Genomic DNA, 13,595 nt, shown 5'->3' on the forward strand with positions numbered 1-13,595 from the left:
GATTGCCCTATGAGGAGAGATTGAGTAGACTAGGCCTATATTCCTTGGAGTTTAGAAGATTCAGAGGTGATCTAATTGAAACATATAAAATTCTTAAGGGGCTTGACAAGGTAGATGCAGGGAGAATGTTTCCCCTGGCTCAGAAATCTAGAACCAGGGGTCACAGTCACAGAATAAAGGGTCGGCCATTTAGAAACATAGAAGATAGGAGCAGGAGTAGGCCATTCGGCCCCTCAAACCTGTTCCGCCATTTAATGAGATCATGACTGATCATCCAAATTTAGTACCCTGTCCCTGCTTTCTCCCCATATCCCTTGATCCCTTTAGCCTTAAGAAATATATCTAACTCCTTCTTGAATATATTTAATAAGTTGGCCTCAACTGCCTTCTGTGGTAGAGAATTCCACAGGTTCACCATTTTCTGGGTGAAGAAATTCCTCCTCATCTCAGTCCTAAATGGCTTACTCCTTATCTTTAGACTGTGACCTCTGGTTCTGGACTCCCCTGCCATCGGGAACATCCTTCCTGCATCTAGTCCTGTTAGAATTTTATAAGTTTCAATGAGATCCCCTCTCATTCTTCTAAACTCGAGCGAATATAAGCCTAATCGACCCAATCTCTCTTCATACGTTATTCCTGCCATCCCAGGTATCAGTCTGGTGAATCTTCGCTGCACTCACTCCATGGCAAGAACATCCTTCCTCAGATAAGGCGACCAAAAGTGTACACAATACTCAAGGTGTGGTCTCATCAAGGCCCTGTACAACTGCAGCAAGACATCCTTGCTCCTGTATTCGAATCCTCTCGCTATAAAGGCCAACATACCATTTGCCTTCTTAACCGCCTGTTGCACCTGCATGCTTACCTTCAGTGACTGGTGCACAAGGACAACCAGGTCTCGTTGCACTTCCCCTTTTCCCAATCTATTGCCGTTCAGATAATCTGTCTTCCTGTTTTTGCCACCAACGTGGATAACCTCACATTTATCCACATTATACTGCATCTGCCATGCTTCTGCCCAATCACCCAACCTGTCCAAATCATACTGGAGTTTCTCTGCATCCTCCTCACAGCACACACGCCCCCCCAGCTTTGTGTAGTCTGCAAACTTGGAGATATTACATCTAGTTCCCTCGTCTAGATCATTAATATATATTGTGAATAGCTGGGGTCCTAGCTCCTAGCACCGATCCCTGCGGTACCCCACTTGTCACTGCCTGCCACTCGGAAAAAGACCCGTTTATTCCAACCCTTTGCTTCCTGTCTGCCAACCAGTTCTCTATCCAAGTCATTACCTTACCCCCAATCCCATGTGCTTTAAATTTGCATGCCAATCTCTTATGCGGGACCTTATCGAAAGTCTTCTGAAAGTCCAAATACACCACATCCACTGGTTCTCCCTTATCTATTCAACCAGTTACATCCTCAAAAAATTCCAGTAGATTAGTCAAACATGATTTACCTTTTGTAAATCCATGTTGACTTTGTCCGACCCTGTCACCTTTTCCAAGTGCTCTGCTATTACATCTTTTATAATGGACTCTAGCATTTTCCCCACTACCGATGTCAGGCTTACCGGTCTATAATTCCCCATTTTCTCTCTACCACCTTTTTTTAAATAGTGGGGTTACATTAGCTAACCTCCAATCCATGGGTACTATTCCGGAGTCTGTAGAATTTTGGAAGATGACCAGCAATGTATCTACTATTTCTAGGGCCACTTCCTTAAGTACCCTAGGATGTAGATTATCAGGCCCTGGGGATTTATCGGCCTTCAATGCCGTCAATTTCCCTAACCACATTTCCCTACAAATACTGATTTCATTCAATTCCTCCCTCTCATCAGACCCTATGTTCCCCGACATCTCTGGGAGGTTATTTGTGTCCTCCTTTGTGAAGACAGAACCAAAGTATGTATTTAATTGGTCTGCCATTTCTTTGTTCCCCATTATAAATTCCCCTGATTCTGACTGCAAGGGACCTATGCTTGACTTCACCAATCTTTTTCTCTTCACATATCTATAGAAGCTTTTACAGTCAGTTTTTATGTTCCCTGCAAGTTTACTCTCATATTGTATTTCCCCCCTCTTAATTAATCCCTTTGTCCTCTTTGCTGAATGCTAAACTGCTCCCAATCCTCAGGTTTGCTGCTTTTTCTGGCTAATTTATATGTCATCTCCTTGGATCTTATGCTATCCCTAATTTCCCTTGTTAGCCACGGTTGAGTCACCTTTTTTGTTTTATTTTTATGCCAAACAGAGATGAACAAATTCTGTAGTTCATCCATGCAATCTTTAAATGTTTGCCATTACCTATCCACCGTCAACCCTTTAAGTAACGTTCACCAATCCATCCTAGCCAACTCGCGCCTCATACCATCGTAGTTTCCTTCATTTAAATTCAGGACCCTAGACTCTGAGTCAAATACTTCACTCTCCATCTTAATGAAGAATTCTATCATACAGGAAACTTTGTGCTATCCGGCACCGACGGGACCGAGCTGCTGCCGTTCCCTCAAAACTGCCGTACACTCCAGAGCTAATGTTGAAACATACGGAGATTTTCGTATGAATCAACAAACCCCGTTGCTTAGCAACAGCCTCTAAACAGTCGGCAAGCGTCTCTGTAGCGTCTCTAGCTGAAGCTGTTGCAGAGCTTGACTGTTCAAAAAAAGCAAAGAAAAGAAACGAAAAGAATAAAAAACGGCTCCTGATTTTTGCCGGTGGCTCCAGCTTGCCGGACGGTTCGCCTCTGGATAACACACAGTTTCCTGTATTATGATTGCGCCGCCCCAAGGGGCCTCGCACAACACGATTGCTAATTAATCTTTTCTCATTACATAATACCCAGTCTAAGATGGCCTGATCTCTAGTTGGTTCCTCGACATATTGGTCCAGGAAACCGTCCCGTATACACTCCAGGAATTCCTCCTCCACAGTATTGTTACTAATTTGGTTAGCCCAATCTATATGTAGATTAAAGTCACCCATGATAACTGCTTATTGCACACGTCTCTAATTGCCCATTTAATGCCATCCCCATCCTTAGCATTACTGTTTGGGGGTCTGTATACAACTCCCACTAACGTTTTCTGCCCCATGGTATTTCTCAGCTCTACCCATACAGATTCCACATCATCAGAGCTAATATCCTTCCTTACTATTGTGTTAATCTCCTCTTTCATCAGCAATGCTACCCCACCTCCTGTTCCTTTTTGCCTGTCTTTCCTGAATATTGAATACCCCTGGATGTTGAATTCCCAGCCTTGGTCACCCTGAAGCCATGTTTCCGTAATTCCAATTACATCATATCCGTTTACATCTATTTGCGCAGCTAATTCATCCACCTTATTACGACTGCTCCTCGCATTAAGACACAAAGTCTTTAGGCTTGTTTTTTTAACACTCTTAGCCCTTTTAAAATTATTATTTACTGTCGCCCTGTTTGATTTACACCCTTGATTTATCTGCCTTCCACTTTTGCTTTTCTCCTTCCTGTCTTTTGTTTCTATCCTTGCTTCCCTTTCCTCTTTCTCCCTGCACAGGTTCCCAACCACCTGCCATTTTAGTTTAAACCCTCCCCAATAGCACTAGCAAACACTCCCCCTTGGACATCGGTCCCGGTCCTGCCCAGGTGCAAACCGTCCAGTTTGTACTGGTCCCACCTCCCCCAGAACCGGTTCCAATGTCCCAGGAATTTGAATCCCTCCCCCTTGCACCATTCCTCTAGCCACGTATTCATCTGAAATATCCTTCTATTTCTACTCTGACTAGCACGTGACACTGGGTAGCAATCCTGAGATTACTACCTTTGGTCCTATTTTTTAATTTACCTCCTAACTCCCTATATTCAGCTTTTAAGACCTCGTCCTGTTTTTTACCTATATCGTTGGTACCTATATGCACCACGACAACTGGTTGTTCACCCTCCCCCTCCAGAATGCCCTGCAGTCACCCCGAGACATCCTTGACCCTTGCACCGGGGAGGCAACATACCATCCTGGAGTCTTGTTTGCGGCCGCAGAAATGCCTATCTATTCCCCTTACAATAGAATCCCCTATTACTATAGCTCTCCTGCTCTTTTTCCTCCTGAGATGAGGAGAAATTTATTCACTCAGAGGGTTGTGAATCTTTGGAATTCTCAACAGTTCTTTGGAGAGCTGTGGATGCTCAGTTATTGAGTATATTCAAGACAGGTCGATAAAATTTTGGGAACTAAGGGATATGGGGATAGTGCGGGAAGGTGGCGATGAGGTAGAAGATCAGTCATGGTCTTATTGAATGGTGGTGCAGACTCGAAGGGCCAAATGGCCGACTCCAGCTCCTATTTCTTATGTTCTTATAAGGACCTGGGAGGGTGCATTGGAGCACCGGCAAGCTGTGGTGCGAGATTACTTTCCTCAACAAGTTATAATGCTGCAGGGTGATGGCAAGATGAGATCTGGCCTGGGTAAATTGGAGTCAAAGTCTGGCAGGCAGAAATGTAATAGAGCAATGGGCAGCCTTTAAAAAGGAGATGGCTCGGGTACAGTCTAGGTACATTCCCACAAGGGGGATAGGGACGGCAACCAAAGCCAGGGCTCCCTGGAAGATGATGGAGTTAGAGAGTATGGTGCAGCAGAAAAAGGGTGCGTATGCCAGATGACAAGGGAGAATTAGGCTGAATATAAAAAGTACAGAGAAATGAAAAAGTAAATAAGAGGGGCAAAGAGACAGTACGAGAGTAGATTGGTAGGTAACATAAAAGGGAATCCAAAGGTCTTCTATAAGCAAATTCACAGCAAAGGGTTGTCAGGAGTGGTGGGGCTGATTAGGGACTAAAATGGAGGTCTATTGGAGGCCGAAGGCTTGTCTGAGGTACTAAATGAGTACTTTGCATCAGTGTTTACCAAGGAAGAGTACTTTGCTAAAGCTATGGTAAACAAGGTAAATAATGAAAAAACAACAGAAAATGCTGGAAAAACTCAGCAGGCCAGGCAACATCCGTGGAGAGAGAAACAGAGTTAACGTTTCAGGTTGAAGACCCTTTGTCAGGACTGAGGAAAAAAAAGCAGGAAATGAAACAGATTAAGAAGCAAGTAGGGGGCTGGGAAATGGGGGAGGGGATGAAAGAACAAAAGGGAAGGCCTGGGAGCGGTGAGGAGACGTTAAGAGATATTCAAGGCGAGACGAGATGGTAATAGGACAAGTAAAGAGACAAAGGATGGCTCTAGATGAAGTGTGAAATGTGCTGGCAGAATGAAAGACAGCTGCCATGTGGGAGAGAGGGGAAAAAAAGGAAAAGGCCGAAACCAAAAGTGTGGATAAAAAATATATAAAAATATGATAGGGGCTGAGGTTATTTTCTGAAATTGTTGAACTTGATATCGAGTCCGGAAGGCTGTAAAGTGCCTAATCGGAAGATGAGGTGCTGTTCCTCGAGCTTGCGCTGAGCTTCCGTGGAGCAATGCAAGAGGCCAAGGACGGTGAGGTCTGAGTGGGAATGGAGCGGTGAATTGAAATGACAGGCGACCGGAAGCTCCGGGTCACCCTTACAGACTAAACGGAGGTGTTCCGCAAAGCGGTCACCCAATCTGCGTTTGGTCTCCCCAATGTAGAGGAGACCACATAATAATAATACTGGATGAGATTAAAAAAAATAGATAGAGGAGGTACTAGAAAGGCTGGCAGTACATAAAGTGGATAGGTCGCCCGGTCTGGATGGGATGCATTCTAGGTTGCTGATGGAAGTAGGGGTAGAAATTGCGGAGGTGCTGGCCTCAATCTCCCAATCCTCCTTTGATACAGGTCTGGTGTCAGAGGACTGAAGGATTGCAAATGTTACACACCTGTTCAAAAAAGGGGCGAAGGATAAACTTGGCAATTACAGGCCAGTCAGTTTCATGTCACTGGTGGGGAAGCTTTTTGAAACACTAGAGAGCCAGCACAGATTTGTTAAGGGCAAATTGTGTTTGATTAACTTGATGGGGTTTTTTGATAAGGTAACAGAGACAGTGTATGAGGGCAGTGCAGTTGATGTTGTGGATAAGGACTTTCAAAAGGCATTTATTAAAGTACTACATATTGGGTCTGTTAGCAAAATTGAAGCCCATGGGATAAAAGGGGCAGTAGCAGCATGGATACAAAATTAGCTAAGGGATAGAAAACAGAGAGTTGTGGTGAATGGCTGTTTTTTGGACTGAAGGAAGGTGTACACTGGTGTTCCCATGGGTCAGTTTTAGGATCACTGCTGTTTTGATATATAAAGTGTCCGCTGTGGTTCAGTTGGTAGCACTCTTGCCTCTGAGTCAGAAGGTTGTGGGTTCAAGTTCCATTCCAGGCACTTGAACACAAAAATCTAGGCTGACATTCTAGTGCAGTACTGAGAGAGTGCTGCACTGTCGGAGGTGCCGTCTTTCAGATGAGATGTCTGCCCCCTCAGGTGGATGTTAAAGACCTCATGGCACTATTTCGAAGAAGAGCAGGGGAGTTATCCCCAGTGTCCTGTCCTGGCCAATATTTATCCCTCAATCAATATCACAAACAGATTATCTGGTCATTATCATATTGCTGTTTGTGGGAGCTTGCTGTGTGCAAATTGGCTGCCACGTTTCCTACATTACATCAGTGACTACACTCCAAAAATACTTCACTGGCTGTAAAATGCTTTGGGACATCCTGAGATCATGAAAGGCGCTATATAAATGCAAGTCTTTTTTCTTTTTATTAATGACTTGGGCACAGGGTACAATTTGAAAATGTGCAGTTAACACAAAACTTGGCAGTGTAGTAAACAGTGAGGAAGATAGTAATACACTTCAAGAGGACATAGACAGGCTGGTGGAATGGGTGGACACATGGCAGATGAAATTCAACACAGAAAAGTGTGATGTGATACATTTTGGTAGGAAGAATGAGGAGACACAACATGCTAAATGGTACAATTTTAAAGGGGGCGCAAGAAGAAAGAGCTGGGGGTGTGTGTACACAAATCTTTGAAGGTGGCAGGACAGATTAACAAAGCAGTTAATAAAGCATATGCGATCCTGGGCTTTATAAATAGAGGCATAGAGTAAAAAAGCCAGGACGTTATGCTAAACCTCTATAAAATACTAGTTCAGCGGCAACTGGAATGTTGTGTCCAATTCTGGCACCATATTTTAGGAAGGACGTGAAGGTTTTGGAGAGGGTACAAAAGAGATTTACTAGAATGGTTCCAGGGATGAGGGTATACAGTTGCGTGGATAGACTAGAGAAGCTGGGGTTCTCCTTAGAGCAGAGAAGGCCAAGAGGAGATTTGATAGAGGTGTTTAAAATCATGAAGGGTTTAGATATAGAGTAAATAAAGAGAAACTGTTTCCAATGGCTGAAGGGTCGATAACCAGAGGGCACAGGTTTAAGATAATTGGCAAAGGAACCAGAGGCTATCTGAGAAGAAACCTTTTTATGTAACGAGTGGTTAGGATCTGGAATGCACTGCCTGATGGGGGTGGTGGAAACAGATTCAATAGTAGCCTTCAAAAGGGAATTGGATAAATACCTGAAGGAGAAAAAATTGGAGGTATATGGGGAAAGTGTGGGTGAGTGGGACTAACTGGATTGCTCTTCGAAATAGCTGGCGCAGACTAGATGGACTGAATGGCCACCTCCTGTGTTGTACTATTCTATGATTTTATGAATCTATGAAACGGTTTCACGTTGGGAGAGAAAGTTGTCAATGGAGAATTATCTCTGCTTCCAGTTGCTGCATCAGTACAAACATTTGTACAAGCCGTCTGGGGCCAGGTCACATCTGATGTTTTGACCGCAGTGGGTGCATGATCTCGAGGCCAAAAAATAGAGGGAATCTTCTGATAATAAAAAAGCTGTCTTTGTAACACTGAGCCATGTGTTTCTGCATATAGGTATGAAGTAGATGACATACCATTCTCTGTGCCAGCTGCATCCGAAGTTACCGACCTCAGTAAAGTCATCAATAAGCTATTGGAAGCAAAATATGGTGAGTTTATGCCGTTTGTGAGTGCCAGACAATTGTTTCAGTTGATGTCTGCCAGCCGGTACTTGTTGAGATAAGCCAGGTTCAGTGATCCAAAACCTTTTTCTTCCATGAGATAAATCTCCTGGGGACTGCGTTCCTTCCAAATTCAAATCTAACCCAAATTTATGGCATGTATAGGTCCTTGTGATGTGAATTCTTAATGGGCTTGGGTCCACAGCACAAAACTGCTCAGACTACCATTTCACTGAGATTGCAACGATGGATGGTGTGGGAAATGTGAAAGATTTACATTGGTGCAGTAGGGGGTGCTCTTTTAAGGTCGGCACAATGTAAAGGAAGCTTTACGCTGGCCCAGAAATTCCAGAACGGGGCTTGCAGCGCGTGCAAGCCCCGTATTTACACTTACCCCGCGCTACTGACGATCAGCTCCAGGGACGCCTGGACTTGGTGAATGAAAAAGAAGAATCCCGGGCAGCGTATGACGTCACGCCGCCCAGGAGTGCAGCCAGCGCGAAGCCAGGAGCGTGCAGTGTAAGTGAGACACGCCCCTTGAGGTCTCAGTTTCACTGGACACGCCCCCAATGTTTCTGTCAAGCTGCTAAGGATTTTTACATGCAAAGCAGCAGTTTAAATAGGTTTTTGGAAGTTTTCTGAAGATTTTGGTAACTTTTATAAACTTTTTAAAATGTTTACATTATTTTGAGTAATCTGAAGTAGTTTTAAAGAGAATTAAAGCAATTTAAAGACTTTTAAAAGCCCTAAAAGAATTTTTTTAATTCCATTTATTTATTTAGCAATGTCGTCGTCATACGTGTCTTCACACTGTTCCCTTTGGGGAACTGTATGAAGTGGTGGAAGGATTTATGGCCGTGATTAACGCTCATTCCGTGACCGTAACCATCTTTGAACCAGCCATTAGGGCGGTTAGTCCTATGGCGGGAGGGTTTTACGGGCTCCCACAAGCTATACAAGGAGGGGGGGCCACCCACACCCACGGACGCAAATATCCCACTGGATGTCAACCCAGAATTTAGAGCCGGAGCTCCGACTCCACTTGCCGGGACTGTCTGGAGCGGGGTTCGAAACCCTACCCTGATCTGGCCCAACGGCGGGGATCCTACCGCTATGACAAAGGCCCAATCCGATTAGCAACGTGAAATGGCAGCATAGGGCTCCAGTCACGGGGAGGGAAAAGGCGCAGGAAACGTATGGGTGTCACCTTTTGTGCGAAGTGGGCCTTTTGCGTAGCAGTAAGCATCCCCGCCGCTGGGCCAGAAGGAGTAGGGTTTTGAACCCCACTCCAGACAGTCCCGGCAAGTGGAGTCGGAGTTCCAACTTTAACTTCTGGGTGGACATCCAGCGGGATACTTGCGTCCGTGGGTGTTGGTGGCCCCCCCCCCCCCCCCTCAGATGGGTTGTGGGAGCCCGTAAAACCCTCCCGCCATAGGACTAACCACCCTAATGGCTGGTTCAAAGATGGTTACGGTCATGGAATGAGCGTTAATCACGGCCATAAATCCTTCCACCACTTCATACAGTTCCCCAAAGGGAACAGTGTGAGGATACGTACGATGATGACCTCTTGCGCAATGCACCTCCTTGGACCCTCAGTCGTAGATGCGAGGGGGCAAGTCGTGCAATTGTTAAATTTTTCATTTTATTGACATGTAAAATGTTGGCCCAGTAATTCCCTTCCAACTGCGCGAGTACGGTCGGGGTACTTACGCATCTGGCCGGATGAAATGCCGGTTTTCAGCATGCACAGTGCTTTTGGGGAAAACCGGCATTTCCTGCCCTCTGAATGAAGGGGTTCAGAGGCAGAACGCGTGCGACTGCACAGGCAGCGCGTGCGCAGTATAATTCGCCGCTTTCATTAATGCTTTCAGTGAGGTCAAGTCCTTACAACTTACACATGAAAAAAGCATGGGTACAGTTGCTCCAGAGGCTGCGGAGGAAGATATTTCTTATCATGGAGCTTCTGAAAGTATGTATGTCTGTATATATTCCTTTGCGTGTTATGTATATATTCCTTTACTTATGTGTATGAATGTATTATTTAATTATGACTTTCAGAGAAAGTAACTTATTTGAAAATCATAATTAAAAACATACATTCATACACATTAGTAAAGGAATATAAAACATACATACATATACGTAAAGGAATATATGTGGACATACATACATAACTCATTCTCACATTCCATTCACACAGCCACAATTGCTCCTTCTACCTACCGTTCTGAAAACCCTTTTTAAAAAAAAAAAAAAAAAAAAAAAATTTTAACTTTAAAACTTACTTAAAATTTCTTAAAATAACTTCCCTCCCTTTCCCAAACAAAAATATTGCATTTCAGAAGCTCCACGATAAAATGTTTCTTCCTCCGCAGCCAATGAACCACTTTACACTTGCTTTTTTCAAGTGTAACTTCTGAGGACTTACCCTCACGGATTTCATGAATGAAATCTACGAAGTTCACTGCGCAAGCGCTGCCTGTGCAGTCGCACGCGCTCGAGGTCTGGAAATGCCGGCGTTCCCCGCATGCGCTGTTCATGCTGAACGCCGGCATTTCCAACGGCCAGATGCGTGAGTACCCCGAGCGCACTCACGCCTTTGGCCGCGAATTTCTGGCCCGCTGTATCTCTCCATACTATAACTGAACCAATTCACCGGGTGGCAAAAGCAGAACGTGGAAAATGGTTACTTTTTCCAGCACTACCATCCTACATAGTCCTCAGTCATAAGAACATAAGAAATAGGAGCAGGAGTAGGCCATTTGGCCCTTCGAGCCTGCTCCACCATTCAATAAGATTATGGCTGATCTTCTACCTCATCTCCACTTTCCTGAACTATTCCCATATCCCTTGATTCCCTTAATATTCAAAAACCTATCGATCTCTGTCTTGAATATACTCAATGACTGAGCCTCCACAGCCCTCTGGGGTAGAGAATTCCAAAGATTCACCACCCTCTGTGTGAAGAAATTTCTCATCTCAGTCCTAAATGGCCGACCCCTTATTCTGAGACTGTGACCCCTGGTTCTAGACTCCTCAGCCAGGGAAAACATCTCCCTGCATCTACCCTGTCGAGTCCTGTAAGAATTTTGTATGTTTCAATGAGATCACCTCTCATTCTTCTAAACTCTAGAGAGTATAGACCTAGTCTACTCAATCTCTCCTCATAGGACAATCCCCCCATCCCAGGAACCAGTCTGGTGAACCTTTGTTGCACTCCCTCTATGGCAAGTATATCCTTCCTTAGGCAAGGAGACCAAAACTGTACACAATACTCCAGGTGTGGTCTCACCAGGGCCCTATATAATTGCAGTAAGACGTCTTTACTCTTATACTCAAATTCTCTTGCAATAAAGGCCAACATACCATTTGCTTTCCTAATTGCTTGCTGTACCTGCATGTTAACTTTCAATGATTCGTGTCCAAGGACACCCAGGTCCCTCTGAACACCAACATTTCCCAATCTCCATTTAAAAAATACTCTGCTTTTCTATTTTTCCTACCAAAGTGGATAACTTCACATTTCTACACGTTATATTCCATTTGCCATGTTCTTGCCCACTCACTTAGCCTGTCTATATCCCCTTGAAGCCTCCTTGCATCCTCCTCACAACTTACATTCCCACCCAGCTTTGTATCATCAGCAAACTTGGATATATTATATTTGGTCCCCTCATCCAAATCATTGATGTAGATTGTGAATAGCTGAGCCCCAAGCACTGATCCTTGCGGTACCCCACTAGTTACAGCCTGCCAACCCAAAAATGACCCGTTTATTCCTACTCTGTTTTCTGTCTGTTAACCAATCCTCAATCCATGCAAGTATATTACCCCCAATCCCATGAGCCCTAATTTTGTTTAATAACCTCTTGTGTGGCACCTTATCGAATACCTTCTGAAAATCCAAATACACCACATCCAGTGGTTCCCCCTTATCTATTCTGCTAGTTACAACCTCAAAAAAATCGAATAGATTTATCAAACACGATTTCCCTTTAATAAATCCATGTTGACTCTGTCCAATCCTATTATTATTTTCTAAGTGCCCTGTTACCACGTCCTTAATAATAGATTCTAGCATTTTCCCTACTACTGATGTCAGGCTAACTGGTCTTTAGTTCCCCATTTTCTCTCTCCCTCCTTTCTCAGTTCTCGGGGACTTGCGTGTGATGGCCTCTGAGTTTAGAGCTAAGGAAGAGTTGTGGTTAATGATTAGTCTGGGTGTTAAGTGCCTTGTTTATGTGTGTGCTGGGGTATGTGAAGTAACTCGTAGGTCATCAGTTCTTTTTTGTTCTTGCAGCTAATCACAAGCATGCAGACTTTGATTTCCTTGTTAAGGGCCAGTTCCTACGGGTACCGCTGGTTAAGCACATGGAACTGGAAAACATTTCAACAGTAAGTCATCACAAACCTGCTTGGTGAAATCTATTAATGCAGCACTTGCCATCTATAGTTTGTTGTTTTAAGTTGGTGCTTGAAGGATGAACATTTTTTTGTGTGAAAACTACAGGAAAAAAATGTCGCTGGTTAGTGACCAAATTGAAAAAAGAACGTTAATGTTATCTATTTTTCCCTGTACTAGGAAGAGGTGGTTGAGATTGAATATGTAGAACGATACAGTGCCCCTCAGCCAGAAGAGTGCTTGTTTCATGATGACTGGGTCAGTGCCGTGGAGGCACAGGGAGAATGGTAAGAACGGTATTGATCAAAACCATTTTGCACTGGGACCCTTGAAAATGGTGATAACCCGGGCCATAAATTCCATTGCTGAAAATTTAAACAGCATTTTTGAAAAGTGAGGGCCAGTGATTCCTATTTGCCGCCAGCGCTTAAAACTTTATGGAGCAGCTTGGTTATTTGTCATTTTCTTTTTCAAACTTTTTAACGTTCAGTGTGGCTCGAGCAATGAATGGCCTGTGGTCTAACTGATCCATGGCACCTAACATAATCAGCTTGTATAAAAGCGACAATGGAGAAGCTCACTTTTTTTTTTAATAATACGGATAGAGTGTGTCACTTGAGCTAAATCTCATCAGTTGCAAGTTATCCAGTGTCGAAACGGATGTTTTTGGATTGGTAATGATTCTCCACCCTTTGCCTGTCTCCTTTTCCTTTTCCCCTTGCTGCACTCTAGAACATCCTAGACTGTCAGTTCCTTAGAGGAGTACTGTGTTTATGAAAGTGTTTGGGATGGGAGAAGAGACCTGTGTTGTTTACATTAGCATGCTCAAGTAACGCAGCGATGCATCTCAATACCATTCGACATTCCATTGTGCTTTGCAAGCAAGTATTTTGCCAAACACTTCTGCTTGGAGATAGTGCCCTTTCATCAGCTCATTATCTAGTTTTGAGTAATGCAGTAGCATTCAAACATTGATGTGGTTAATTTATGCGCTCTCAGGATTCTCACGGGATCATATGACAAAACTGCTCACATTTGGACTTTAGATGGCCGACCACTCATGGTTCTTTCTGGACACACTGAAGTAGTCAAAGATATAGCGTGGATCAGGAAAGGTGAGTGTTTTGAGAGTCTTGAGTCACAAGTAGCTGCAGCTAACCTCTGGCCACTTGGGGTCTATTTTTAGAGAATCTAAATCTG

General features: G+C 44.0%; 1 protein-coding gene across 1 annotated transcript in view; it reads left to right on the forward strand.

Moving 5' to 3' along the window:
* The window catches only part of wdr12 (WD repeat domain 12), a 41,539-nt gene that overhangs the window by 6,237 nt on the left and 21,707 nt on the right, over nt 1-13,595 (forward strand). Inside the window, exons 2-5 of the mRNA XM_085985708.1 lie at nt 7,884-7,978; nt 12,294-12,388; nt 12,576-12,682; nt 13,395-13,510. Coding sequence (XP_085841834.1) covers nt 7,884-7,978; nt 12,294-12,388; nt 12,576-12,682; nt 13,395-13,510 — 413 coding nt within the window. The remainder of the gene's footprint in view (nt 1-7,883; nt 7,979-12,293; nt 12,389-12,575; nt 12,683-13,394; nt 13,511-13,595) is intronic.

This window comes from Somniosus microcephalus, chromosome 4 (assembly GCF_052327205.1).
Source record: "Somniosus microcephalus isolate GS21.2 chromosome 4, FLI_Smic_1.0, whole genome shotgun sequence".
Classification (NCBI taxonomy): Eukaryota; Metazoa; Chordata; class Chondrichthyes; order Squaliformes; family Somniosidae; genus Somniosus; species Somniosus microcephalus.